The sequence below is a fragment of the Chlamydotis macqueenii genome, chromosome 22 (genome assembly GCF_036417535.1).
Source record: "Chlamydotis macqueenii isolate bChlMac1 chromosome 22, bChlMac1.mat, whole genome shotgun sequence".
Lineage (NCBI taxonomy): Eukaryota > Metazoa > Chordata > Aves > Otidiformes > Otididae > Chlamydotis > Chlamydotis macqueenii.
Genome location: NC_141577.1, coordinates 1,591,427 through 1,615,905, shown reverse-complemented (window position 1 = coordinate 1,615,905; position 24,479 = coordinate 1,591,427). Strand labels below are relative to the sequence as shown.

The 24,479-nt window shown below is 66.3% G+C and overlaps 5 protein-coding genes across 6 annotated transcripts; 2 read left to right on the top strand and 3 right to left on the bottom strand.

The window, feature by feature from the left end:
- Nucleotides 1-398: 398 nt before the first annotated feature.
- LCK (LCK proto-oncogene, Src family tyrosine kinase) lies at nucleotides 399-8,947 on the bottom strand. Its single transcript, XM_086765290.1, has 13 exons — nucleotides 8,808-8,947; nucleotides 5,804-5,910; nucleotides 5,596-5,677; nucleotides 5,410-5,500; nucleotides 5,169-5,267; nucleotides 4,920-5,023; nucleotides 4,667-4,816; nucleotides 3,674-3,826; nucleotides 2,568-2,747; nucleotides 2,122-2,198; nucleotides 1,889-2,042; nucleotides 1,286-1,417; nucleotides 399-980 (listed from the first exon to the last, which is right to left on the bottom strand). The coding sequence occupies exons 2-13, from the start codon at nucleotides 5,903-5,905 to the stop codon at nucleotides 778-780; spliced, it is 1,527 nt and encodes a 508-aa protein (XP_086621416.1). The 5' UTR covers nucleotides 5,906-5,910; nucleotides 8,808-8,947; the 3' UTR covers nucleotides 399-777.
- Nucleotides 8,948-10,472: 1,525 nt separating this feature from the next.
- Nucleotides 10,473-12,005, bottom strand: FAM167B (family with sequence similarity 167 member B). Its single transcript, XM_086765294.1, has 2 exons — nucleotides 11,648-12,005; nucleotides 10,473-11,039 (listed from the first exon to the last, which is right to left on the bottom strand). Exons 1-2 carry the CDS (start codon nucleotides 11,936-11,938, stop codon nucleotides 10,776-10,778), a joined length of 555 nt encoding a protein of 184 aa, XP_086621420.1. The 5' UTR covers nucleotides 11,939-12,005; the 3' UTR covers nucleotides 10,473-10,775.
- Nucleotides 12,006-13,676: 1,671 nt separating this feature from the next.
- LOC147598057 (myotubularin-related protein 9-like) lies at nucleotides 13,677-18,139 on the top strand. 2 transcript variants are annotated; one of them, XM_086764939.1, is made up of 12 exons: nucleotides 13,677-13,792; nucleotides 13,884-14,121; nucleotides 14,328-14,387; nucleotides 14,644-14,752; nucleotides 15,029-15,154; nucleotides 15,258-15,431; nucleotides 15,531-15,748; nucleotides 15,862-16,023; nucleotides 16,103-16,244; nucleotides 16,342-16,562; nucleotides 16,696-16,847; nucleotides 16,982-18,139. In XM_086764939.1, the coding sequence occupies exons 2-12, from the start codon at nucleotides 13,925-13,927 to the stop codon at nucleotides 17,143-17,145; spliced, it is 1,725 nt and encodes a 574-aa protein (XP_086621065.1). In that variant the 5' UTR covers nucleotides 13,677-13,792; nucleotides 13,884-13,924; the 3' UTR covers nucleotides 17,146-18,139. The 2 variants fall into 2 exon arrangements, with proteins under 2 accessions (XP_086621065.1, XP_086621066.1); XM_086764940.1 differs by lacking the exons at nucleotides 13,677-13,792; nucleotides 14,328-14,387 and having other exon boundaries at nucleotides 13,911-14,121.
- A 270-nt stretch (nucleotides 18,140-18,409) lies between these two features.
- EIF3I (eukaryotic translation initiation factor 3 subunit I) lies at nucleotides 18,410-21,756 on the bottom strand. The gene is made up of 11 exons (XM_086764798.1): nucleotides 21,628-21,756; nucleotides 21,424-21,511; nucleotides 20,796-20,861; nucleotides 20,333-20,482; nucleotides 20,098-20,225; nucleotides 19,725-19,835; nucleotides 19,459-19,548; nucleotides 19,240-19,401; nucleotides 19,071-19,144; nucleotides 18,815-18,907; nucleotides 18,410-18,491 (listed from the first exon to the last, which is right to left on the bottom strand). Exons 1-11 carry the CDS (start codon nucleotides 21,754-21,756, stop codon nucleotides 18,410-18,412), a joined length of 1,173 nt encoding a protein of 390 aa, XP_086620924.1.
- A 143-nt stretch (nucleotides 21,757-21,899) lies between these two features.
- Nucleotides 21,900-24,430, top strand: TMEM234 (transmembrane protein 234). Its single transcript, XM_086764941.1, has 5 exons — nucleotides 21,900-22,020; nucleotides 22,579-22,730; nucleotides 23,153-23,219; nucleotides 23,396-23,488; nucleotides 24,051-24,430. The coding sequence occupies exons 1-5, from the start codon at nucleotides 21,918-21,920 to the stop codon at nucleotides 24,110-24,112; spliced, it is 477 nt and encodes a 158-aa protein (XP_086621067.1). The 5' UTR covers nucleotides 21,900-21,917; the 3' UTR covers nucleotides 24,113-24,430.
- The last annotated feature ends 49 nt before the right edge of the window (nucleotides 24,431-24,479 follow it).

The window sequence follows — 24,479 nt, the reverse complement described above, 5'->3', positions numbered from 1 at the left end:
CTGAACCATCCTTGGGGAGCAGGGGGGGGACGACCACACGGTAGAGGCCTCCACCGGCTCCCAGGCCGCCGTTTGTCCGGTGAGAGCGGGGCCGTGGGGGCCTCACAGAGTCGGGGTCGGTGTCAGAGGGCCCTTGGGCCCCCGGCAGCACCCTGGGGTGGGCTTGGTGTGATGGGGGGGTCCATCCCCTGAGGCCATCACCCCGTTTGCCCCATGGCGGCCTGGCCGCAGCGAGGCCCCGCGGCCAGCCGCCGGTGGAAGGGCCTTTATTTCCCCAAAACGCAACGGCGGTGACAGGACAAGATCCTGCCGGCACCGTGGGGGGAGAAAGAGTGTCCCATGGCCAAGGGCTTGGGTGGCCATCGCTTGCAGGGGGGGCAGCTGCCGTCGCTGGGGGTGAAGGAGGCAGCGAGGCCCAGCTGGAGCGGGGTGAGGGGCTGGCGTGGGCCCCGGGCAGCCCCGCGTGGGCCCGGAGCCTGGGTCTGCGCCCAGCTCATGGTGGGCACCCATCAGGTTCTGCACGGCTCCACTGGAGCCCCCCCACGCCAGCCCTCCGCTCCTTGGAGTCACTTGTTGGCTTTGGCCGTCCGTCGCCTTCTTCGGGGGGGTGTGGTGGGGTGAGATCTGCTGCTCCGAACATCTGAAGCGCTTCAAATCTTTACCGCCGAGGTCCAGGCAGTGTTCACCACGGCTCCAAGGCGATGTGTACAGAGTCTGTGGGGACCTGGCGCCCCCGGGCACCCCAACGCGAGGGGGCCCCAGCCGCTGCTCGGCACCTCACGGCTGCTGCTGGTACTGGCCCTCGGTGGCGGTGAAGAAGTCTTCCAGCACGCTCTTCATGTACTCGAAGGTGGGACGTTCCTCGGGGCTCTCCTTCCAGCACTGCATCATCAGTTCGTACAGCTCCTGCGGGCAGTTGTCCGGCTGCGGCATGCGGTAGCCGCGCTCCAGGTTCTGTATCACCTCGGGGTTGGTCATCCCTGCGAGGACAACGCGCACGGCGCTGAGTTTGGGTCACCCCCGCGTCGCGAGCAGCACCCTAACGTTGGCAAATCCCACGGGGATGCTTCCTTCCCCTTTCAACGCCTCCGAAACCCCCCAGTGGGTTTTGGGCACACGTGGCTGGCCGTGTGCCAGGGGAAGCGGTCGAACCAGGGACGGGGGGCCAGATGGGGCGGCTGGGGCGCGTGCATGCGTGCGTGCGGGAGTGCATGCACACACTCCCGCGTGTGCGCTTGCGTGGGTGCACAACCCTGCAGCTGCGCAGCTGCTGGGAAATCCTGACCTGGATACGGGATCCGGCCGTACGTGACGATCTCCGTCAGCAGGATGCCGAATGACCAGACATCGGACTTGATGGTAAACGTCCCGTAATTGATGGCCTCCGGCGCCGTCCACTTAATGGGGAATTTGGCCCCTGAAAACCGGCAGGAGGGGAGAAAATAAAACGTTATGGTTTGAGCTGGAAACATTCCTCCTTGTGTAACCTGATGTGCCAACCCCGAGCCAGCCTCTGTCCCCCTCTGAGCTGGGTTTGGTGTCAGCCGGCCCCTCCCACGCCAGCCCCCACCGCCTGGCTGGCTACGGAGCCCCCCGGGGTGGGCCAGCACCCCTGCAGCGGGCCAGCGCGTCTGTTCCTGCGGTAGCCGCCAGATAGGGCTGTCACCCCGCCAAAAGTGGGGTCGGATGGGTATGTGAGGTCCTGCAGCCCCCCCTCCAGCTGGGGGGAAGAGAGACGGAGGGGGGAGAAGGACCTCTGCACCCCCCCACTCCCCTCGCCAGGGGCTGTACGCAGCCCTGCGGGTCCCGGGGCGCTGCCAGGACCCCCAAAATGCTGGGGTGGGTGGGGGTTTCACCCTGAGCGAGGCCCGGCGGGGGGGGGACGCACCCTCGCGAGCCGTGTACTCGTTGTCCTCGATGAGGCGAGCCAGCCCGAAGTCGGCGATTTTGCAGCCCAGGGTTTCCGACACGAGGATGTTGGCAGCCCGCAGGTCGCGGTGGATGTAGTTCTTGGCCTCGATAAAGGCCATGCCTTCCGCGATCTGCGGTTCGGAGTCATCGCCGTTAACGGGCGCCCGCCCGAGCGGGGCGGCCCCGGCCCCGCGGCCCCGGCCCCCTCACCTGCGCAGCCATGTCCAGCAGTTTGTTGATGCTGAGCTTGACTCCTTCCGAGGTTTTGAGGAAGTCCACGAGGCTGCCTGCAACGAAGGCGGCAGGTCTCAGCAGCACGTACGCGCGCTGCCTCGCTCCCCGGCGTCTCCTGGGGCTGAGCATCGCGACGGTGGGGTCGCCGGGGCGCTGTCCCCCGCTGCAACACCGAAAGTGGGGCTGGGCAGCTGGCAGCCCCCAGAAGGGCGGGCAGGAGGGGGTGGGCAGGAGACCACCCTGCCTACAAGGTCCCCCTTGCCAGGCCTGAGCCCCGAGCTCGCAGCTGGTGGGGGAGCGGTGAGGCAAAGGTGGGGCGCAGGACACACGTGGAAGGGAGCAGCTGGGAGCCGAAGGGACCACGGCTCTTCAGTGCCCCCGGCTGCCCCCGCCCACGGTGGGCAGCGCCCCCGTGCCCTCACCCTTCTCCATGTACTCGGTGATGATGTAGATGGGCTCCTTGGTCACCACGGCGTAGAGCCGCACCAGCCGCGGGTGCTGCAGGTTCTTCATCAGGTTGGCCTCCGCCAGGAAGGCGCTGGGCGACATGCTGCCCTGCTTCAGGTTTTTGATGGCCACCTTGGTGTGGCCGTTGTAGAAACCTGCGGAGAGATGGGCGGCGGAGCGTGACGGGGCAGAGGGAGCCCGTCACCGGGCACGGCCGGGGATGCGTGGCAGTGGCGGTGCCAGCCGAGGAGGCAGGCGTGGGGCTGCGCTGTGGATCTAGAGCATCCCAGCCCGACTCCGCACAGGCGAGAGGTGCTGGAGATTGGAAAGGCTGGCTGGCGGCGGGCGGAGGACCCTCACGCCCTGGAGGAGTGTTTTTGGGAGACGATCACAGCTCCGTGCTGGCCACCTCCTGGGCAAAAATCTGTAACCACATTTTAAGCCACCAGCAGATATTTTTACCGGTGGCTTTCAGCCACCAGAAGGAAGGGAAACTGTTGGCTGCTGGGCTTCGAACTGGAGTGCTGGCCAGGGCAGCCACGCAGCGACGCCGAAGCCTGGCTCCTGCTGGGTACTTCTTGGGATGGCCAGCACCCGCAGGAGCAAGGCAGGGACCGACTGCGGGACAGCATGGAGGGGAGCGGAGCGGCCCCAGCGCAGCCGGGGAGCAGGAGGTGCTTGTGTGGCTGGGTCGCAGCGTGGTGGCGGCCACAGCAAGGGCAGCTTCCCGTGCGGGGCCACGCCAAAGCTGGCAGCTGCTCGCACGGCGAGGGCACGGCACAGCCCCCTGACAGCCCGTCCTGGCAGCGGTGCAGGGGTCCGGGTGGCCAGGGAGGGGAGAGCAGGGAAGCTCGGGCTGCTCTGCCTAAACCAGAGCCACCCCGGGCTGCTCTGTCTGCTGGTTTTCTCCCGTCTCCCAGAGCCCTTGTGAAAAGCCAAATCCCACGCTTGCGGCTGTGCTGGCTGCTCCATGCGGGACCCCGGCTGCAGCCCTCCCCGCGCTGAGGACGCCACGGGGCTGACGCTGCCCGCACCAGTGCCCTCACCCGGGAGGAAGCGCCCCAGTTTCGCCCTGACTCACCCATCCAGACTTCTCCAAACTGCCCCGCTCCCAGCTTCTCCACCAGCTTCAGTGACTCCCGCGGCACCTCCCACTCGTCCTGCCACCACGGCTTCTGCGGCTTCTGTGTCCGGCAGGGCTTGCCGAGGCGGGTGCACAGCCCATCGGAGTTTTCTGCGGCGCAGGGGCAGGCAGGGCCAGCGTCAATGCAGGCAGAGGGCACAGGGTGCCCAGCGCAAGGTCATGACTGTGCTGGAGCACAGGCAGCAGCGTGTCCTGCTCATCCCGTCCCATCCCATCCCATCCCATCCCATCCCATCCCATCCCATCCCTTCCCATCCCTTCCTATCCCCATCCCATCCCTTCCTATCCCATCCCGCCCCATCCCATCCCATCCCATCCCGTCCCGTCCCCATCCCATCCCCATCCCATCCCATCCCGTCCCGTCCCCATCCCGTCCCCATCCCCATCCCATCCCGCCCCCATCCCATCCCATCCCATCCCTTCCCATCCCTTCCTATCCCCATCCCATCCCTTCCTATCCCATCCCGCCCCATCCCATCCCATCCCATCCCGTCCCGTCCCCATCCCATCCCCATCCCATCCCATCCCGTCCCGTCCCCATCCCGTCCCCATCCCCATCCCATCCTATCCCATCCCGTCCCCATCCCATCCCATCCCATCCCCATCCCGTCCCCATCCCATCCCATCCCATCCCTTCCCATCTCGTCCCGTCCCATCTCGTCCCGTCCCATCTCGTCCCTTCCCATCTCATCCCGTCCCATCCCATCCCCATCCCGTCCCCATCCCATCCCATCCCCATCCCGTCCCCATCCCATCCCATCTCGTCCCGTCCCATCTCGTCCCGTCCCATCTTGTCCCATCCCATCCCCATCCCGTCCCATCCCCATCCCGTCCCCATCCCCATCCCGTCCTGTCCCATCCCATGCCGTCCCATCCCCGCCAGCCCCTGGGCCACTGGTGGCCCCCCAGCCCCCGGGCGGTGGTACGTACGTGTGTAATACTGCACCAGCTCGTGCAAGCTGCTGAAGGTGACGCGGGGGGAGATGTAGTACCCCCCGTTGTCCATGTTGCGGATCTTGTAGTGCTTCACCGTTTCACCCTGGTTCTGGTCGAAGTCCCTCACCGACAGCGAGTAGGAGCCTGGGGAGACGGGGGGCCGAGTGAGCGCGGGACCCCAGGACTCCTCCCGTGCTTCCCAGCGCCTTTCCCAGTTCCCGCGGCAGGAGGGGCCGCGGGACGGCACCTTTGGAGGTCTCGCTCTCCCGGATGAGGAAGGAGCCGTGCGTGTTTCCCGACGCCAGGAGCTGCCGCTCTGCGTCCTTGCGGCTGATGTTTTTAAAGAACCACCTGGGGACACGGGGCAGGGTTAGGGCTGCGGGGCTCAGGCCGCCTTCCCCCACCAGCGCTTCGGGGGATGCTCCTGGCACCTTCCCTTCCCTCCCCGCTGGCAGGGCTCCTGCCGGGGCGCGGCTCCGCCTCAGCCCCTACTCACAGCTCGGGCTCCAGGCTGTTCACCATGGCCACGAAGTTGCAGGGGATCAAACCCACTTGGCCGGTGGTGAGCGACTGCGCCTTCCACCACTCCCCGCTCCTGCAAGGACACAGCGAGGTGAGACCCCACCCCGGCTGCCGGGACCCCGCAGGGACCCCCCCCCGGCAGCCCCGTGATGCCGGCCGGGGAGCTGCAGGGTCACGCCGGCGCGGGTGCTAGGATGCCGCCGGCGCTCGCTCACTCTTCCAGGACGCGGAGCTTCTCGCCCTTCCGCAGCCCCAGGTCCCCGTCGTGCTTGGGCTCGTAGCTGTACAGGGCCACCACCAGCTTATCTGGGAGGACAGGCAGAGGGGCGGGGGGGGGGGTCAGCTGCGGGGTGGGGTGGGGGGGTCCACTGCGGGGGGCCCCTGCTGCGGCCAGACCTTACCTTGCAGCGGGGAGCACGGCGGAGACGTGGCCTCGTAGGAAACCAGAGGGTCTTGCACCTCGGAGCCATTGCGGATCAGCCTCTGCCAGGGGATGAGGAGCCCCGTGAGCCCTCCCATTTTTGGGGTTTGGCCATCCCATGGCCACCTTCCGGAGGCATTTGGCCACCAGGATGGGGGAGAGGGGGTTCCACTCGCCCCCTTCCTCACCTGGTGCTTGCTGTCGGGCTCGATGGGATAATTGCAGTGCTCACAGATGTCGATGTTCTCGATCCAGTCCTCGTCGTAGTCCGAGCTGCAGCAGCAGCCCATGGTGGCTGCAGGGCGACGAGGGGCGATGAGGGAAGCCTTCGCACCCCCAGCCCCAGCCTTGCCTCTCCTCCCGCCCCAGCACATCCCCATCCCCACATCCGTCCGGCTGCCCGCGTCGCACGGCTCGTCCTGCACGCTCCCCAGGTCCTCTGCTGAACTGGGGGCATCCCCTGACTCTGCCACCAGCCACGTTTCCTCCTAATTTTGTTCTAGCTTTGTTAATTAAAAACGCTGAAGGCAATTAGTCCCCAGCCTGAGGCTCCCAGAGCTGCCAGCACAGCCCGGTGTTGCCTCCATCACCGGCTCCGTCCCCCTGGGGAGATCCCACCTCGGTAACCATCCCATCGTGACCGTCCCGTTAGCAATGGAGACGGCCCCGCAACGCCTGCGTTTCACCAGCTTTGGCTGGACCGGGCACCTCCCCGGCCCCGAAAGCGGCTCCTGGGGTTGGAGGCGGATGCGGACGCTCCTCACCCACGCTGCGTGGCCTCCCATTTCCTTCTCCCTGAGGCTCTCATAGGCCTCCCCCCGCGTGTTCGGCCCCGCCGCTGTGCTCTTGCCTCTCCTGCACCGGGGATGTCCTTTCAACCCCCGTCCCGGGACCCCTCGCCCTCAGCAGATCACCCTGAAACACCAAGAATCCCCCAGCCTCGAGCACCAGCCCTGCCCACGGCGGTGCCAAACCGGCGCGGGGGGCTGCACCCGGGGGTCCCCGGCACGGCGACGTGGGCAGCCTGGCAGCGATGCCACGAGTGTCGCGTGGGCTCTGCAAACCACCCGGGCGGCTCTCGCCTCCCTGCCGAAGCCGAGCGCGGCGCGGAACCGGGAGGGCCGGCAGTGCGTCACATGGAAATGGCGGCCCACGGCCCTGGAAAAAAGCTCTTCCGCAGAATCCCCACGCCTACACCTCTGGGATTTATCTCCACCGGGATCTGGCCCCCAAATCCTCTTTCCAGGCTCTGCCCAGCAGCGCTGGGGGCTCTCTGGGGGCCATGGCGCAGTTTCCGCAGGCGCCGGGTGCCAACGGCAGGGCTGGGAGCCCCGCGCTGCCGGCAGCCAGCCCAGGTGTCTCTGCCCCGGCACCCAAAATCAGCGGCCGCGCCTGCAAACGCCGAGTGGGAGCTCTTATCTGGCAGCGAGGCGGTGCAGCTGCGAGGGTCCCCGTCCCCACCGTACCCCGCAGCGAGCCGGGCCCCCGGCGAGCCGGCTGAGCCCCGGAGGCCGCTCAGCTGGGAGATGCTGGCCGCCAGCATCGTTTTCTCCTCGGTTTCCTACCCGGGAGCCATTGCGCGGCTCTGTTTTCACAAGCACTCACCAAAATCCGCCTCGCTCCGCGATGCTGAGGAGGGTGTGGCAGCGGGGGCTTCGTTTGAGTGGGCACACAGGGAAGGAGCCTCGCAGGGGGTCCCCGGGAAGGGTGCGGGGTCCCCCAGGGTGCTGCCAGCCCCAGCCATCAGAGCCCATTGCCGGCCAGGACCCCCAGATTTTGCAGACCAGGAGCCCCCTCCCTCGAGGACGGGGTCAGCGCAGCTGTTTCAGCATCGACGGCAGGGATGCGGAGGGGACCCTCCCCTCGGTGCCGCCCTGGGATGCCCAGAGCCAGGGCAGCTGGCGGTGACGCCTATTTGGGAACACGCTTTGGCACCCGAAAAGCGGCTCGGCCGCGCCACGGTGCCCTGGCCACAGGCAGGAGGAGCAGGCAAAGCCCCCACCCGGCCCCAGGCACAACCCTGGCCCCGCAGAGAAGCCCCCCGCTCTCCCAAACCCGCCCGCAGCCCTTCAAACACCTCTACTGACAGCGAGGGTGCCAGGAGGTGTTTTTTCCTCCCTGCACAAAGCCAGGGTGGGGAGGGAGGTGCTGCTATTGTGCCTTTTTTTTTTTTTTTTCTCTCTCTCTCATGTACTCAAGCCGCAGCGTAATTTCCACCGAGCAGCCGTTCCACCTGCGCGGGGCCAGGGCCGCGCCGGCGACACGGGGCGTTTGAAGTCGGCTTTTGTGACTGCATCTGTGCAACCGAATTTCTCCTGCCAAGGCTGCCTGGCAGGGATGTGTAGGCGCCCCTGCCCCGTGCCTCGCCGTGTCCCCGGGAAGGTGTCTGCGCGCGTGCACGAGTGTGCACGTGTGTCCTTGCACACCCACGTATGTGCTTTGTCCGAGCGTGTCTGGACCCCCGGCTCTTGCCGGAGGAGCTGCCCCGTGCCGGCCCTTCCGCACACGCTTCTCCGGCCAGGGCCGATGAGTTTTGTTCGTCAGCGTGGGCGGGCGTGAGGAGGGCTGGGCTGACCCCGTCCCTGATGCTCCTCGAGGCTGACCGGGGCGTTCCGGACGTCCTCCGGCCAGCGGGGACCCAGCTGGACGCTCAGCCCTGCAGAGACGCGAGGACCACGGCCCCAAGGCTGCCATTGCAGCGGGGAGGCGTTTGCCCCAAGACGGCACCAAAACCAGGCGTACCTCGGCGTCTGAACCCCCCAAACTGGGCAGCGGACCCCCACGGGCCAGCACTGAACTGCTGCCTGCCCGCAATGCGCTCTCGCCCACAGCTGGGCAGGCGAGAGCCCAGCCATGGGGACAAAACCCCCCCTTTGCCCTGGAAATGGGGGCTGGGGGAGAGCCCCTCGAGGGGCAGCGCTCCCACCCCGCCAGGCCCCCCAGGTGGGCAGAGGGCATCGGGACAGCGGCTTCACCCCAACTGAGGAAGGGGGAGCGCAGCCCTGCTCCCCTCATCCCTCGCCGGGCAGCAGCGCTCGCATCGCCCCGCAGCAATGAGCCGAAACCCCCATTTCCATCCCCTGAGGGGCCGCCTCGGGGAGTGCAACGGGATGCCCGCCCTCCGCAGGCACCAGGTGGGCCCACAGCTCCCGTCCGGAGGGCGCAAACCCTCTCGCCCCAGGTCGCCGTTACCTGTTGGCAGCGAGGCGAGGGCCAGCCGCTCTCAGACTCCCATGGCCCGGCAGCACGAGCGAAGGTGCCGTCCCCGCTCACGTCCTCTCCATGGCCGGCCGGAGCGTGGTGACCCCTCCGGGGAGCAGAGCCGAGCCCCCCGCGCACGGGCGCGTGCGCTGCCCGCCGCCGCCGCTCGCTCTCGCTCGCTGCCTGCCCTGGTTTCCTGCCTCATGAGCAAACTCTAGAGAAGCTGGTTCACAGCTCGCGCACGACCGCAAGCGCTGGTGACAAACCCCGATGGCTTCCTGCCATCCTGGCACGGGAGTCCCTGCTCCGACTGACCCCCACCACCAATCCCCAGGGAGCAGCTGGGCGAGGGGATGCTGAGCCCCTCGGCCGGCGGGGTCCCGGGGCTGGGAGAGGTGCTGCACCCTGGGGTGTCAGCGATGGGCAGCGGTTTGTCACCCGCGGCGAGCCGAGTGCCCCGCTCACCTGACCCGGCCCGTTTCCGGCGCTCAGCGCGAGCAGGCTGACGGGGCCCTGCACCACTCGCCCTTGACCCCGCCGGACCCCAGGCACCCATCCTGCACCCCGCAGCCCCCGCTTTGGCCGTCACCATTGGGTCACCCCAAACCCTGGCACCACGAGAGCTGCGGTGACAGTGGCTGAAGCAGGGGGGACACGCGCCCCGGCCACGCTGCCAGCCCTGTGTTTTTTGGAGACAGCTCAGAGCAGAGCAACCACAACGCTATTGTCTTGGCTTCTGTGATCAAACATGAAGCCGCAGGTACCTGCCGCCTGCTCTGTGGAGGCACAAGCAGGAAGCCCAAATGTGCCTGGGGGGGGGCTGCGGCAGCTGGGGGGTCACGGTGGTGGCGGCACCGGACGCGGCATCCACCCTGGCAGGGACATTTCCCGGGGGCAGCCGCGCAGTCCCGTTCCCATCGTGCTTGCCAACGCCACGGGTGCCCCAGCGAGGTGCTGGGGGTGCACCGCAGCTTCGGGGTGCTCATGGGGTTCTCCCCGTGTCCTGCTGCTGCCCTGGGAAGGAGGAGCAGCCCCCCCCAAAATTGTCCCTGGGTCACCCCACAGCTTCCCTGGCACTGCTGGCAAAAAAAAAGCGTTTTGTGAAAGTCATGTCCCCCAGCGGCAACTTCTTTTGGTTCTGGTGCTGATGGAGGAAGGGGGAAGGCAAAAGCAACCCCCCCAGCGAGGGCACCCAGCTGGCCCTGCTGCCAGGGTCCCTCCTGCTCCCGCCACAGGAGCTCAGGAGATGGGGCAGGACGGGGGCATCGAACCCTCGGCACGGCCACCGGCACCTCCCGGCCCCAAGCCCCAAAAACAACCCTTCCGCTCGCAGCCGGCTCGGCGATGAGCGCTTCCTGACACGGCGCAGCCCGAGCACCCACCGCTGCCAGGGCCAGCCGGGGAGGGGCTGGCAACAAGGACCCCGTCCCCCCGGCACAGCGCCGTCCTGCAGCAGAAAGCGGTGAGGAGCCACCGGCTCTGTGAGCCAGAGCCCCGGGGAGCAGCCGGGGAAGGGGCGACGGCAGCGTGGTCCCTCCTGCCACCCCCGTGTGCCCCACGAAGGGCCAGGAGCCACATCTGGAGGCGCAGGCAGGTGCTTGAGCGCACGTGAAAAAAAGGGAAAAAACATCAGCTTTCACCTTCACCTCCCTTTATTCCTCCTCCAAGGGCTGCTCCCCACACTCTGCACTGTGGTTGACCCCACCATCCTTAGGGACAGGGTGCCCCAAAACACCCCGTGCCCCACGGGGACGGTGGCATTTCTGACGCCACTGCGGCGGGGCAGCACCGCAGCTCAGCACCGCCTGCCCCGAGGCAGCGCAGCCCCGGCAGCGGCTCTGCAGTCATTTTGGGAGGGATGTCTGAGCCCTACCGGGTCCGGATGCACCCATGGGTGCCCGCGAGGCTCCCGTCCGGGTCCGGGCTCGATGCCGAGCGGTCCGTGGGGTCCCGCCGCGCTCAGCAGAGGGAGAACCGCCGGGAGTTGATGTTCATGCGGGTGACGCCGATGTGCTTGAGCGGCATGGAGAGCAAGAAGGCGGCCTTGGGCGGGATGTTGCAGAGCAGATCCGAGTCTTCCTCGCAGCCCTCGAGGCCGAAGGTCGCGTCGTCCAGCATCTCCTTGTGCTGGTGGCAGGCCTGCTCCACCTTCAGCCGGTGCAGCCGCGCTCGCAGGCGCATCAGCTGCTGCGCCAGGCACTGGTCCGCAGCCTGCATCTCCCGCTGCGCGGCGAGACGGGCGTCAGGGCTGGAGCGGGACCGGCCGAAGGGTCAGCGGGGATGGGGGGCAGTGGGGCTGGGGCTCGGCCAGGGCACAAACCCACCGGGGACCGCGGGCACGCGCGGCCCTGGGGTCAGCGCAGAGCCCACGCACGCGGCCCCGGGGTTGGCACGGGGTCTGCGCCAGGGTCACAGCCCGGGGCAAGCTCACGCCCGCGGGTTTGCACCCACAGGGTTGTTGCTGCCCGTGCCACCCCTGTGCCACCGCAGCTGTGCCACACTGGTGATGTCCATAGCGGCCGTGCCACCGGCAGAGCAGGCAGGAGCGGGTGACAAGCGCAGACCCTGTCAGAGCTGTGACCCCTGTGCCGTGTGGGGGACACGGGCAGAGCTGCGGCACCGCAGAGCCGGGGCGCTTTGCGAAAATCCACGCACGCCGCCTGCGCTGGGCAGCGGGGCAAAGCACGGTGCTGCGGCTGCAGTGCCCTCGCACGTCCCACCGCTGCTGCAAGCGCTCCCACTGCACGGGGCAGCCCCGCGGCCCCCTCCCTGCCTCGGGGCTCAGCCCTCGCCCACCCCTCGTGCCCCCCACCCCGCCCTCAGCTACTCACCAGCTCCGTCCTGAGCCACTCCAGAGCCGCTTCCACGGTGGCAAAGCCACAGATGCCACCGTCCCACCGGTCCTCTTGGCACCCAGGGCCCTGCTCTGCTCCCCGTGCCCCCCCGGGGGTCCGGCTGTGCCAAGGCTGCCCCCTCACCCGGGCTTCCCACTCCAGGTACGAGGGTCTCCGCGTCTGCAGCTTCAGCTTGGCCGTCAGCGCCTTGACCCCGTCCAGGCTCTCTTCCTCCCGGGTGGGCTCCTCCTCGCCCAGCTCCCTGAACTTCAGCTGGCCCCAGGGCATGGCAGCACCCGCCCCCAAAAACCCCTGGGGGAACCTCTCCCCGCTCGAAGCCCCCTGGCAAACGGAGCCTCGGAGCACCCCGGCCGCAGCCCCGCACCCGTCCCCGCTATTTATTCCCCCCCAGAACAATTAAGGCTGGGGACACCCGGGACAGTGCGAACGGGCCGGAACTTTCCTTATCCAGAGGAGTGGTTATCCAGAGGTTTTTCTGTTTTGTTCGGCGGAGAGTTTAGAGAGGTTTTTTTTTTTTATTGTTTTCTTTTCCCTTTTCTTTTCTTTTTTAGCGTTATTGTCTCCAGCTGGGAGGGGACTCCCAGTTCCCCGGGAGGAAGCCGTCACCGGGCCGGGGGAGCGGGGATGATTTGTCCCCGGGGGCCGCCGCCCTCCCGCGCCCGGCTGGGGAAGGGGGGGGGGGGGGGGGGGGGCAAAAAAGCCCGAGGAAGGAAAAAGAAACCAGCAGGGGCTGCGGGGGGGGGGGGGGGGGGGGGGGGGAGTGGGGGGGCCGGACGGGGCGAGGAGCCGGGGGCAGCCGGGGTCCCGCATCCCGGACGGGCCGTTAAGGTGGAACGGGGTCACCCCGCACCCCGGCGGTGCCAGCGCTGCCCGGGCCGGGTTCGGGAGCGGCAGCGGTGGGCGAGGGGTCGCTCCTGCACCCCACGGGCACCCACAGCCCCCTCGTCCCCTCCAGGCCCCCTCCACGGAGCCGTCCCCAAAAGCCCTTCGTGCTGCCCCACGAGCCCCCCTGTATCCTCGCGTGTCCCTTCCCACGGCCCCCTGCGTGTCCGCGCGCTCTCACAGCCCAAGCGGTGCCTGCCCCCCTCTCCCCTTGCCCCCCCCCCCCCCGTTACCCCCCTGACCCTCCCGAGCCGCCCCCGGGGCCGGGCCACCTTAAACCCCACATCCGCCGGGCGCGGAGCCCTGCGCTGAGCCGCCCTCCCCGCCGGCACGGCCGGGCTGTGCGGGGCATCGTCCACCCTCCTGCTTGCACCCCGAGCTGCTTGCTTGCACCCCGAGATCTCTCATTGCACCCCGAGCTCCCTGCTTGCACCCCAAGATCTCTGCTCGCACGCTGAAACTCCGCTGCTTGCGCCCAGCAGTCGTCTGCTTGCACCCCAACGTCCTCTGCTTGCACCCCGAGATCCTTGCCTGCACCACAAGGTCCCCTGCTTGCACCCTGGGGTCCCTGCTTGCACCCCAAGACCCCCCTTGCACCTCAGCGTCCTCTGCTTATGCCCAGCAGTCCCCTGCTTGCACCCCGACGTCCCCTGCTTGCACCCCAACATCTCCTGTTTGCACCCCGACGTCCTCTGCTTGCACCCCGAGATCCCCCCGTGCACCGCGAGGTCCCCGGCTGAGCCCCTGCAGGTAAGCGCAGGGGCAGGCAGTGCTGCCAGCTGCTCACCCTCCTCCTCCTCCTCACCCAGGGGTGCTTGGCAGCCCCCTCTGCCCCATCCCCGGGCCCGAGGGTGGCTGTGGGCGCAGGCAGAGCCCGCGGGAGCGGGGGTCGGGGTGGTGCCGGGGGTCTGGCAGCGCTCCCCACACCGCACAGCCCCAGCGCGGGAGGCCCCAGTGCAGGCAGGAAGGGACCCAGCGCTGCTCCCTGCAAGGCTGCGGTTGCGTTTTCACCAGCCACCAAAAAATCCTCCCCCCTCTGCAGCTCAGCCAGCACCGGGCGCGGGGTCTGGGTGCTGCCAGGGACCCCGGAGCCAGCCCAGCCCCCTCTGCCCGCTGCCTCAGTTTCCCCATCTGCAACGACAGCGTCGCCGGGGCAGGAGAGCAGTCAGGCTGCCCTGCGTTTTTGGCAGCGAGGAAGCTCCGTGTGCTAGAGGTGACAATGTAAACGCTGAGAAGGGGGTGAGGCCGCAGGGCCCAGCGTGACGCAGAGGGAAGAAGGGGTTTCCAGGCTGGGCCGCGCGGCTGCAGAATTTCCCCTTTCTCCCTCCAGCCCCACGGCAGCCGCCGGCTGGCCGCTGCGCCCGCGCCGCCATGGAGTTCTCCGAGCTGATCAAGACGGCGACGGTGGAGAGCGTGTTGCTGTCGTGCGCGGGGCTGCCGGCGGTGAAGGGCACTCTGTGCATCACCAGCCACCACCTGCTCCTCTCCTCCTGCCCTGGCGGGGACGCCCAGCCCGGCACCGTGGAGCTCTGGCTGCTCATCCGCAACGTGGACGCCGTGGAGAAGAGGTGGGTCTCTCCCCGCGGCCACCCCGTGTTCCTTTCTAGCAGCCTCAGCTGGAGGAGGGTCCCGCTGCGCTCCCGGCGCCCACGGCCGCCCCACGGCCACCCCACAGCCGTGCCCGCTGAGCCTCGTCCCTCCTCTTCCCCACGTCCCAGTCTGAGGGATGCTCGCAGCACCAGGCATTGACCTCCTCTTCTCCTCCGTGCCTCAGAGTGCAGAATTTGGGCTGGTACCAGCCCCCCCGGACTAACGGCTCCCCACAAGACACCAGGTTTGGCTTTTAACGCTCTCTCGGCTCCACTAACCCACCCAGCAGTGCCCCGGCTTTGTGCTAACCGCCACAGCGCCCCGGCTTGAAATCCCAGCTTCAGACCGCCGTGCCACCAGTGCCGGATGAGAGCCAGCGATTCGGCATCTGCGCCCACGCACCCCTCCGGCTTCACCCCGCCCGGGGGCTGAGGGCAGCTCGGTGTTGTCCGCGTGCAGGGACCCCGAGCCAGCCCTGAGCATCCTCCTGCCTCCCCCAGGGTCGCGGGCTCCTCCGGCACCGTCACGCTCCGGTGCAAAGACCTGAAGGTGCTGCAGCTGGAGATCCCGGGGATGGAGGAGTGCCTCAACATCGCCAGCTCCATCGAGGTGAGGCCCCGGAGAGCAAAGGGTTGGCCGGAGAGCGCGGCCGCCTGCGTGTTTGCTCTCCGTCTGTCATTAACGCGGGTAAACACTCAGCTCCAGCTGGTGTCGGCACAGGGCGCCGGTGGTGCCAGCACCCTCCCAGCCCTCGCCCGCAGCTGGGACGCGGGCAGGAGCGGGGAATGGGGTTTGCAGAAGCTGCCCTGGGGACACGGTGGGGACATTCCCAGCCACCTCCGTGCTCCCCAGCCGTGACCGGCTCCCCCTTTGCTCCCGCTCCAGGCCCTCTCCTTGGTGGACTCCGTGATGATGATGTACCCGTTCTTCTACAGACCCGAGAGCCTGAGGCTGGAGGAAGGGTGGCAGCTTTTCCCCCTGGAGCGGTACTTCCAGCGGATCGCCTCACAGGTGAGAGCCCCGGCCGGGCTGGGAAGCGGCTCCCCTCGCCCGCTGGGGCTCACACCGCCGGGGAGGCACCCGAGGCAGCCCCCTCACCCCGCATCTCCCCCAGACGAGCCGGTGGCGGCTGAGCGACGTGAACCGGGATTTCAGCGCCTGCCCCACGTACCCTCCCGCCGTCATCGTGCCGGCGGCGGTGGACGATGACGCTTTGCGGAAGGCTGCCCGTTTCCGGCAGGGAGGGCGATTTCCCGTCCTCAGCTACTATCACCCCAAGAACGGCACTGTGAGTCCAGCTCCCCGTCCTGCCCCCCGTCCCCTCTCCCACCATCGCCAGCCCTCAGTGCCCCCTGGCTCTCGCTGCCCGCTGTCCCTCGCTCCGCAGGCGATGCTCCGCAGCAGCCAGCCGCTGACGGGCCCCAACCGAAAGCGCTGCCGTGAGGACGAGATGCTGCTGGGGACGGTCCTGGACGAGGGGGAACGGGGCTTTATCGTTGACACGCGGTCGGCGCAGGCGGCAAAGCAGGCTCGCATGACGGGAGGGGGCACAGAGCCCAAGTCCTCCTACCCGCAGTGGAGGAGGCTGCATCGGCCCCTGGAGAGGTGAGGGGCTCTGCTGAGGCCTGGCGCTCTCATGACATGGGGACTCCAGCTCCCCCCCCCCCCAAGAAACAACCACCCACAAGCTCCTGACACCGCTTCCCCCCGACTTGCAGAGGCCGGCCGCTGCAGGAGAGCTTCGTTAAGCTGGTGGAAGCCTGCAACGACGCCTCGATCACCATGGACCGGTGGCTGAGCCGGCTGGAGAGCTGCCGCTGGCTGAGCCACGTCAAGGCGGCCCTGAGCACGGCCTGCCTGGCCGCGCAGTGCATGGACAGGTGAGGGGGGGCTGCTGCCCCGCGGCACCCCGCATCCCGCCTTGCGACGCTCTCAGTGTGGTGCAAACCTTGTCCGCAGGGAGGAGGCCAGCGTGCTGGTGCACGGGGTGGAGGGGACGGACACGACGCTGCTGGTGACGGCGCTGGCCCAGGTGATCCTGGACCCGTCCTGCCGCACGCTGGTGGGCTTCCAGGGGCTGCTGGAGCGGGAGTGGATCGAGGTGAGACCGCTGGTCCCGAGGGTGCTGCGCATCCCAGCCTGGCTGGCAGCCCCGCTCCCCTTCACCCCCGTTATCCCCCCTCGGGGTTGTCCCGCAGGCCGGCCATCCCTTCCACCTCCGCTGCGCCCGCTCTGCCTACTCCCACGCCCGGCTGAAGCAGGAGGCGCCACTTTTCCTCCTCTTCCTCGACTGCGTGTGGCAGCTGAGCCGCCAGTTCCCCTTCTCCCTGGAGTTCAGCGAGTGCCTCCTCCTCACCCTCTTCGACAATGCCTACGCCTCCGCCTACGGCACCTTCCTCTGCAACAACGAGAAGGAGAGGTGAGCGGGGTGCGGGGTGGGGACAGCGCTGTCCCCATCACGCAGCGCAGAGCGAATCCCTCCCGGTCCCAGCCCTGGTCCCACCCGGCTCTGCGCCCCCGGCAGACTGACGCGGGTGTCGACTCCCTGGTAGGTGCCTGTGTAAGGTGAAGGAGAGCACGCACTCGCTCTGGGCCTGGCTGAACCAGCCTGGGGAGAGGAAGAAGTACCTGAACCCGCTCTACTCGCACAACGCCCTGGTCATCTGGCCCTCCGTGGAGCCCCAGAGCATCCAGCTCTGGCAGGGTAAGCTGTGCTCCCAAATCCCACCTTCGGCTCCCAGCTGGGCGAGGCGCGTTAGGGAAAGCTGCTCTCTGCTTTGCCCTCTCTCCACAGGGCTACGGCACGGCCGAAGTAACACCCGGCCCCTTCTCTCCTAGGTTTATTCTTCCGCTGGATCCGTCCATCCCAGTACCTGGACGAGGCCTGGGCAGAGATCCAGCGGCTGGCGCAGAGCAACGCTCTCCCTGGGAAGGGGAGCGTGGGCAAAAGGCTGAGCCGGTCTCTCTCCGACCCCGCTGCCCCGACGGAGAACGAAAGATGAACGGCAGCGTGGGCAAGGCGGAGCCCGCGCTCGCTCCCCCTCCGTCCCTGTGGGGTCCAGGTGACGCTGCAGCTTTCTGGGGGGAGCGCCGTGCAGGACGCAGGCCCCGCCGTGCAGGACGCAGGCCCTGCAGCGGCTAACGGCCTCCTTTTCACAGCCCCGGGGCTGCGCAGACCGAGCCCGTTTCAGTAAAGCGCTCTCCCTCGCAGCCCGCGCCTGCTTTCTGCTCTTACCTAGGGGCAGCTCCCTCGCAAGCGGGGCTCCTTCCCCGGGGAATTTCAGCAGCGCTCGTACCCGGCCCGCCGGCGGAGCGGAAGGGCAGGCAGCAGGAGGTCGGCATGCCCAGCAGCACCGGCCCCGGCGGCTCCCACCGCAGCGAGCCTGGCTCGCGGCCCCGGCCCGGCCGGCGCAGCAAAACCTGCAGCAGAGCATGCTAACCCCGCGGCACGCAACGGGCAGGCTGGCTGCAGTTCTGAGTGTTGCGTCAGTTGCTCCGAGCTGGGAGCCAGCCCGGGAAATCTGCTCTTGAGCCCGGTTTTGAGGAAGGAAAGAGTTACAAACCCCCCTGCCCCCCTCCAGCCAGACACGGGGCGAGAGGGCTGGAGGGGCGAGGATCTGCAACGTGAGCATCCTAGCGCAGGAAAGAACTGCTCGGTGAGGAAAGCTGGCTGAGGAGCAGGCCAGCGAGGGAACAGCACAGCAGAGCTGGGCGCGTGCGTGTCCTCTGGAAAACAACGACTGGCTGCAGCACCTCCAGCCCGTTCACGTGCCAGGGCAGCGCCCAAAGCGCAGCTGCAGCTCCTCCCTGGGAAGAGCGAGCGTGTGGCGGCTGGAGGCCCAGCAGTGACAGCGCTGCCCACGAGGGGGGAGCCGGCCCCGCCCGCAGAGCTGGAAAGCAAGGCGCTCGGGTTGATTTTGTCCCAGACCAAAAAAAAAAAAACAAACAACCAACCCAAGGAGGTGCTTTTTTGTGTTTATAAAAGATTTCTATTTATTTCCTGATGGGTTTTTTTTCTCCCCCAGTGTGTAAATACGCCCAGCAGGGCAGGAAGCTAGCATCCCAGGGGCGGGCAGGCAGCCAGCCCCGCTCCCCTCCTCGCCTTTGCTACCTCCCGGGAAAGCCAGGCCCGCTCCATCGAGCCAGCTGGGTTCCGCGCCTTCACAGAGCCCCGAGCTTGCTGCTCGCTGCTCCCCGCTGCACGAGAGTTCTGCGCGGGGGCCGAAGGAGCGGAAGAGGAAAGGGAAGAGGAGAGGAAGTCCTCCTTTAAGCTTCAAATTCAAACTCGAAGTACTGGGGATCGAAGTAATGGATGCGCACGTAGCCATCCTCGCCGCCGCTGCTGTAGCTGTACGGGAGGAAGGACAGGGTAACGTCACCGGTGTGGTCAGGAGCTCGCAGCACCCAGGTTTGTACCAACATCAGGGTCTGTCCTCACAACCCCCTCCAAAAACTAATCGCAGGACAGGAAAAATATCAGCGATGCGGCCAAAACACACAGTGGGACATAAGCGAACCCCCCCGCCAGTCTGGCCGGAGGCAGCAGCGCTGGGAGGGGAGAATTCGGGGAGGCGCTGGCTCCATTCCCACTGCGGAGCTCCCGTGAGCCCACCGCACCCTAACGGAAAGGCGGGCGCGGCGCGACCGGGGCACGCGGCAAGACCCGCTCACCTCTTCCCGTCGGGGTGAAAAGCAACGCTGTTTATCGGCCCGAAGTGACCCTTCACTCTGCCAAACTCTTCTTCAAAAGCCAAGTGGAAGAACCTGGGAGGAAGAGGAAGATTTAAATCACCACATGAAGTCATTGGGACGCAATCGGGGTTCTCTCAAAAAAAGCTCTGCAGGTTTAACCTGCCAGGAGCAGGATGCCCTGGGGACAGCAGCCCTCCCCGCGAGGACTCGACCCTGCCCTAGGAAAAGGACCAACCTGGCCTCAAATTTGCCAATCCTGGTGGAGGTCGTGGTCACATCCATGGCCTCTTGCCCACCACCGAGCACGACCTGCCACGGAGAGAAGCAACAACACTTCAGCGCTGCTCACAGCACGCGCTCGGGGCGGGCAGGGAGCCGAGCCGTGCCCTGGGGAAACCTCCTACCAACCCCGCAGATCCCAGGAGCAGGCCTGGCGCCAGCCCCAGAGAAGTTCCCGCCTCCCTCGGTTGAAGATCGGAGGGCACAAAGCCGCGTCCCCTGCGCCAGAGCGCCGCCACGTTCCCCAGACCCATCCCAGAGTCGTGTTTTTTAGCCGGGCTGGCAACCTGGGCCAGGGCAGGGAGTCACAGCAAGACCACAGCTGTGAGCGAGCTCGTTCTTACGTGATCAAAAATGGGGGAGAGCGCGGCAGAGTTCACGGGTCGCTCTGTCCGGAACGTCTTCAAATGCTCGAGTGTCGTGCAATCAAAGAGCTAGAAGGCAAAAGGGAGAGAGTTACTGTGGAGAGGCCTGGCAGCCCAACGAGCGCATGCAAACCTGGCTGCTGGGCCTCGCCTGGGCAGATGTTAGCTCTACGGTCGCTCCCGGGTACCCAAATCCCAACAGCGTTTCCCCGGGATCCCAAAATACCAGCCCGAGGAAGCCTCACCTTGGCCGTGTTGTCCTTGGAGGCGGTGATGAACATGGTCATGTCCCTGGAGGTCTGGATGTCGTTGATTTGCTTGGTGTGCTCCTTGATGTTGGAAAGCTGCTCCCCTGACTGAGGGTAAAGGCGGCGGTTTCAGCGGGGCCGGCAAGCGAAGCGCGCCTACACGCGACTCCCCCGTTAAAAACAACCCAGGAGACGCCGCTGCCAGCGGCGGGGCAGTAGCACAGCAGCGTTACTCAGCGGAGCCACTTATTTCAACCGTCCTCCCGTGAGGCCTCTGGCCTGAGCCAAAAAGCGCACGTTCCGTCCCGCGACCGCGACGGGAAGGCGGCCATCCCCTCCTCCAGGCACCGCTGCTCCTTATCAGACTGACCTTGGCGCTGAACTGGTTCAGCTCCCCGCTCTCGTGTCCTGCGATGATGAACTCTCCCAGCGGGCCCCACACGGCACTAGTGATTTTGGAGTCGCTGCAGGGAATTTTCATGTAAGGCTCGTTGTTCTCTGCAGGAAGGAAGGAGACAGACAGACAGACACAGTGGCACCGGCTCCGGCGATCGACGCTTCCCCTCGCTGCTATTCCGGTGCGGGCCCCGGTCCGGATCCCTCACCGATCTGGCTGGGGTCCCGCAGGTCAAAGAAGCTCACGAAACACTGATAGCCCATCTGCTTGTCCGTGGAAAACATGATGATGTTTCCTCCAAAGTCGAAGCCGCACGTCCTCACCGCCGAGCTGGTCTTCACCAGAGCGAGCTGCTTTCCTGGACACAGGGCGGGATTTTACGGCGAGGTTAACGAGGACGAGCAGCTGAACCGCGGGGCAGAGGGAGGGCGAGCGCATCGGGCACAGCCCACAAGCAGGTTCGCTGACTTGCCAGCCCTAACTGCACGCTTTGACTACGTGGGTGGTAAAGCGAGTAAATTCACTAAATATCCACCAGAAACCAGGCGCGTATGCAAACCCTCCCCCCCCGCAGCGGTCCGAGTTCGGATTCGGAGCGGCGAACGAGCACAGGTCCCGGCAGGGCCGAGCTGCGACTCCAGCGCAGCGGGGCGGGAGGAGAGCAGCCTTACCCGTTTCGCAGTCCCAGAGCCGGCAGCTGTTATCCGCAGAGCCGGTGAGCACGTGGCGCGTGTCCCCTGGGTCACCAGTTAGGGAATATCAGCGCGTTCCCAGCCCTGAGGAGTTACCGTCTGAATTCCCAGAGAATATTTGGACACAGGATTAAAAAGGCGCATTACACAGAGACTGGACAAGTTCCTTTCCAGGACCGGCAATGCTCCAGTACGGGCACAGAGTCCAGGTGCTCCCGTTACAAACCCCACAGCTTTCCTCTTGAAACACGAAAGAGAAAGGCTCCAGCTCTTGCATTAACACAACCTTTGCACATTTTTGTCTCTGCTACCTGCTTACGTTGGAGACAAGAGACCTTGTGCGACTCAGACGGCGGCAAGCGCGGTGACACACAAACGAGAGCGGACAGGGCCACACTGCGCGCCTCATTCCAAACAACAGCGCAGGAAGAAAAACACCCCGAAGACGGAGTGAGGGAAAGAGAGCGGAAGAGTTAAACGCGCTGCATCACCCCTGTGCGTCTCTGCGAAAGGAAACGGGGCAGCAGCTGGGAGGAACCGGCTCGGGTGAATCACCGGGAAGAGCACACACGGCACAGACCAACCGGTTTCGGCACTCAAAGGATACAGTCGGCGTCCACGCACCAGACCGCTCCTGTGTGGCCGTTGTAGGTGCCCAGCCTCTCTCCGTTCACCGAATACCACACGTTGACGATCTGGGTGAAGAAAACAACCCCCCCCCCCAACACCCCCAGGGTTAATTAACGGGCCTGACGAACAGCCGCGGGGAGGGGGCTTGGTTTTCAGGCGGGGAAGGGCCCGCCGCACTCACGGGATCTTTGGCCACGGTGAAAAGCAGGTCTCCCTCCCGGTTATATTTGATCTGCGTGATGGAGCGCTCATGGCCCTGCAGCAGGATGGGCTTCTGCGGGGGGGGGGGGGGGGGGGGGGGAGCCGCCATTAACGCCCCAAACGCGGCCTTGGCCCCCGGGCCCGGGCTCGGGCTCCTGGGCTGCGGCAAACTGCCGTCCCCCACGCCCCCCGCAGCCTAGGAGCCCGGGCCCGGGGGCCCTGCACCGCCCGACAACCGGTCGCTACCCCCGGCCCGGCCCCGCTCTCACCATGGCGGCAGCGCCGAGGCCAAAAGAGAGCGAGCGGCTCGATCGCTTCCGGGTCGGAGGGTGCGCGGGGCGGAAGTACGTCACCGTCGCTATGGCGCCGGCGGGTGAGCTGAGCGGAGGCCGCTGAGCGGGGCCGTTCCCTCGGGAAGGGAAAGCGGCTGGGCACCGGGGAGCCTTTCCTGAGGGAGGGGGGTGGGGGGTGACGGGGGGGGGGTGTGTGGCGGCGGGGTGGGCCCCCGAGGGGGCTTCCCTGAGGGGCGGGGAGGGGCCGCGGCCTGCACCCCTGTGGGGCCTCCTCTTGGGGGGGGTGGGTTTGGCCTGGCGTGAGGCCTTCCCTGGAGGGAGAACGTGGGCACAGTGCGGCCTTCTCTGCATGGGGATCATGGCCGCGGGCTCGGCTGGCTGGGGCGGTTTTTCCTCGAGGGAGCCGGGCCCTGTGAGGGGCTTTCTCTGAGGGGGGGGGGGGTGGGGGGCGGCTGCAGGCCCAGCGCAGGGCCCTTCCCCGGCGGTGAGCCGCGCTGGTGAGGCCGGCCCTGCTGGGGGATGGCAGAGGGGCGCACCCAGACCCTGCGCGGGGAGAGGAGGACGGCTGACGCGGTGCGGGTGGGGATGGCGGAGCGGGCCGGCATTCCTGCCACTGAGCCCAGGGCTGCGCGGCGCAGGAGCGGCGGTGGCACTGGTGCTGGTGGCCGTGCTGTGGGGCAGCACTGGGCCGTTCCTGCGGAGAGGCGCAGCGGGGCTGGAGGAGGTGCGATGCCCGGGCCGCCTGCAGCAGCTGCTGGCCGAGATCCGCTTCCTGGCCCTCAACTACAAGGTGCGACCCCGCCCGGGCTCTGGGGCCAGAGAGGCAGCCGCTATCGACCCGCCTCTGGGATCATTCCTGTTTACTTCTGGACTCGATACTTTTACTTCAGCTGTTAAATATTCCGTCTGTCGCCAGAATTCTTTCTCCTCAGTAACGCTTCATTTAGTTGCCTGTAGCACCGCTCTTCCTGTGCAGAACTGAGACCGCTTTCCTAGGCAGCAGGTCACTCACCCTCATCTTTTGCATGAAATAAGCCTGCTCTGCCTTCTGCAGGCTGGGGAACCGCGACGCAGAGCAGCTTGCGGCTGGCAGCGACGCGGCCAGCGTGCCGTGCCTGCTTGCCAAACACGGCACAGGGCGGGCGGGCCGGGCTCCTTCGCCGCAGGGCGAGTTTGCGAGCAGCGGCCGACGGGCGTGTGTTCTTCCCGCAGTATGTGGTGCCGTTTCTGCTCAATCAAGGCGGATCTGTCCTCTTCTACCTCACCTTGGCATCCACAGGTTCGTTCTTGCTGTTGCGGAAGGGGCCGGTGGGGGTTTTGGGAGGATCAATGCTGTAGATTACTGCAGCGACTCCGCTGAACGTCAAGCGGCTGTCGTGCGATAACCGCCAGTAAAATGAGAGTGCTTTGCTGTGTCCATTTTAAACTGTTTGTGTTCAAACGTTGCCCTTTCAGATCTGTCCCTGGCAGTCCCGCTCTGCAACTCCCTGGCTTTCGTAGCGACGCTGGTGACTGGGAGGCTCCTCGGAGAGGACGTGGGTGGTAAAAGTAAGTCACGCTTGAAACGTTTCCTCATCTCGTCCCCTGCATCTGTTCGCTGACTTAATAGCGGGGGCTGCGCTCTGCTCTTCTGAAAAGCCACAAATACTCACAGCCATGAAGGAGCAGCTCTTGCTGCAGAAGCTGAAGAGGAAGTGAAACCGAGTTGTAAGTGGGCAGGGCTAGGACATCTGACGCTCGAAGTGCCTGTTCTAAGTTAACGGAGTTTGCAGGCCTCAACTCTTACCTAATTAGCTATTTAACTGTGAGAGAAGCACTAAATAGTACGCCCGCCACAGAGGAGGAATGCCCCATGAGCCCCAGATGTCAGCACCCAGCCTTCTTCACTTCCCTTGCAGCCTCCCGTGAACGTGACCCCGCTCAGAAAGTCATAAAGTGACGGGAAACATGAAAGCTTAAAAACACCAGGGCCCGGCCCAGTAGCTGCAGGAACACGCCGCAATGGTTGTCCAGACGTCTGCGCTCTCCTGGTTACCGTGACACCGAGCATCAGGTGTTCGGTGCCGCTGGGCCGTACGAGTTCCCAACGCGCTGCTGCTCATTTCCGCAGGGGCCGCGGCGGGAATGCTGCTCACCCTCCTGGGAGTCACGCTCTGCGTAGCTGGTTCGTGAGCGAGACGCAGCGGGAAGCGGAGGCAGAGGGCCTGTCCAGAGGTAATCCCGTGGCTGCAGGGGGGCTCCTGGCCCAGCAGCAGACCGTTTGGCTCGGTGGGACCGAGCTGTACTTGGACACACGGACGTCAAAAACCATGAGAACGTGGGCTGTGTTCCCTGAGCACCCGGGCGGAACAAGGCACGTTGCGAGCACATCCTATTTGTTTTCTTGAGTTCAGGAATTTTTTGTCTGTGGGTGTTTCAAGGCATGGGTGATTGAATTGTCATCGTCAGCACTGGAGGGACAATAAATGGTTAATAAATCATTCAAAGGCAGCTTCTGGGACCAAGTGGTTTTTCTGAAGAAGGAATCTAGTTAGGAACT

Excerpts from the sequence above, each read along its gene's own strand:
- LCK (XM_086765290.1), bottom strand. The coding sequence starts at position 5,905 with ATGGGCTGCTGCTGCAGCTCGGACTACGACGAGGACTGGATCGAGAAC. Across the intron at positions 2,199-2,567 it reads CACCGAGTACATGGAGAAGG|GCAGCCTCGTGGACTTCCTC; the intron begins GTGAGGGCACGG and ends CCTTCGTTGCAG. Across the intron at positions 981-1,285 it reads CGGCCGGATCCCGTATCCAG|GGATGACCAACCCCGAGGTG; the intron begins GTCAGGATTTCC and ends TTGTCCTCGCAG.
- EIF3I (XM_086764798.1), bottom strand. The coding sequence starts at position 21,756 with ATGGCGGCTCCCCCCCCCCCCCCCCCCCCCCCGCAGAAGCCCATCCTG. Across the intron at positions 20,862-21,423 it reads CTGGTGCGTGGACGCCGACT|GGGACACGCGCCACGTGCTC; the intron begins GTATCCTTTGAG and ends CTGGTGACCCAG. Across the intron at positions 19,549-19,724 it reads CCAAGGACAACACGGCCAAG|CTCTTTGATTGCACGACACT; the intron begins GTGAGGCTTCCT and ends TTTGCCTTCTAG.
- LOC147598057 (XM_086764939.1), top strand. The coding sequence starts at position 13,925 with ATGGAGTTCTCCGAGCTGATCAAGACGGCGACGGTGGAGAGCGTGTTG. Across the intron at positions 15,155-15,257 it reads TCCAGCGGATCGCCTCACAG|ACGAGCCGGTGGCGGCTGAG; the intron begins GTGAGAGCCCCG and ends CATCTCCCCCAG. Across the intron at positions 16,024-16,102 it reads GCCGCGCAGTGCATGGACAG|GGAGGAGGCCAGCGTGCTGG; the intron begins GTGAGGGGGGGC and ends CCTTGTCCGCAG.
- TMEM234 (XM_086764941.1), top strand. The coding sequence starts at position 21,918 with ATGGCGGCAGCGCCGAGGCCAAAAGAGAGCGAGCGGCTCGATCGCTTC. Across the intron at positions 22,021-22,578 it reads CGTCGCTATGGCGCCGGCGG|GAGCGGCGGTGGCACTGGTG; the intron begins GTGAGCTGAGCG and ends TGCGCGGCGCAG. Across the intron at positions 23,220-23,395 it reads CCTCACCTTGGCATCCACAG|ATCTGTCCCTGGCAGTCCCG; the intron begins GTTCGTTCTTGC and ends TTGCCCTTTCAG.
- FAM167B (XM_086765294.1), bottom strand. The coding sequence starts at position 11,938 with ATGCCCTGGGGCCAGCTGAAGTTCAGGGAGCTGGGCGAGGAGGAGCCC. Across the intron at positions 11,040-11,647 it reads AGTGGCTCAGGACGGAGCTG|CGGGAGATGCAGGCTGCGGA; the intron begins GTGAGTAGCTGA and ends CTCGCCGCGCAG.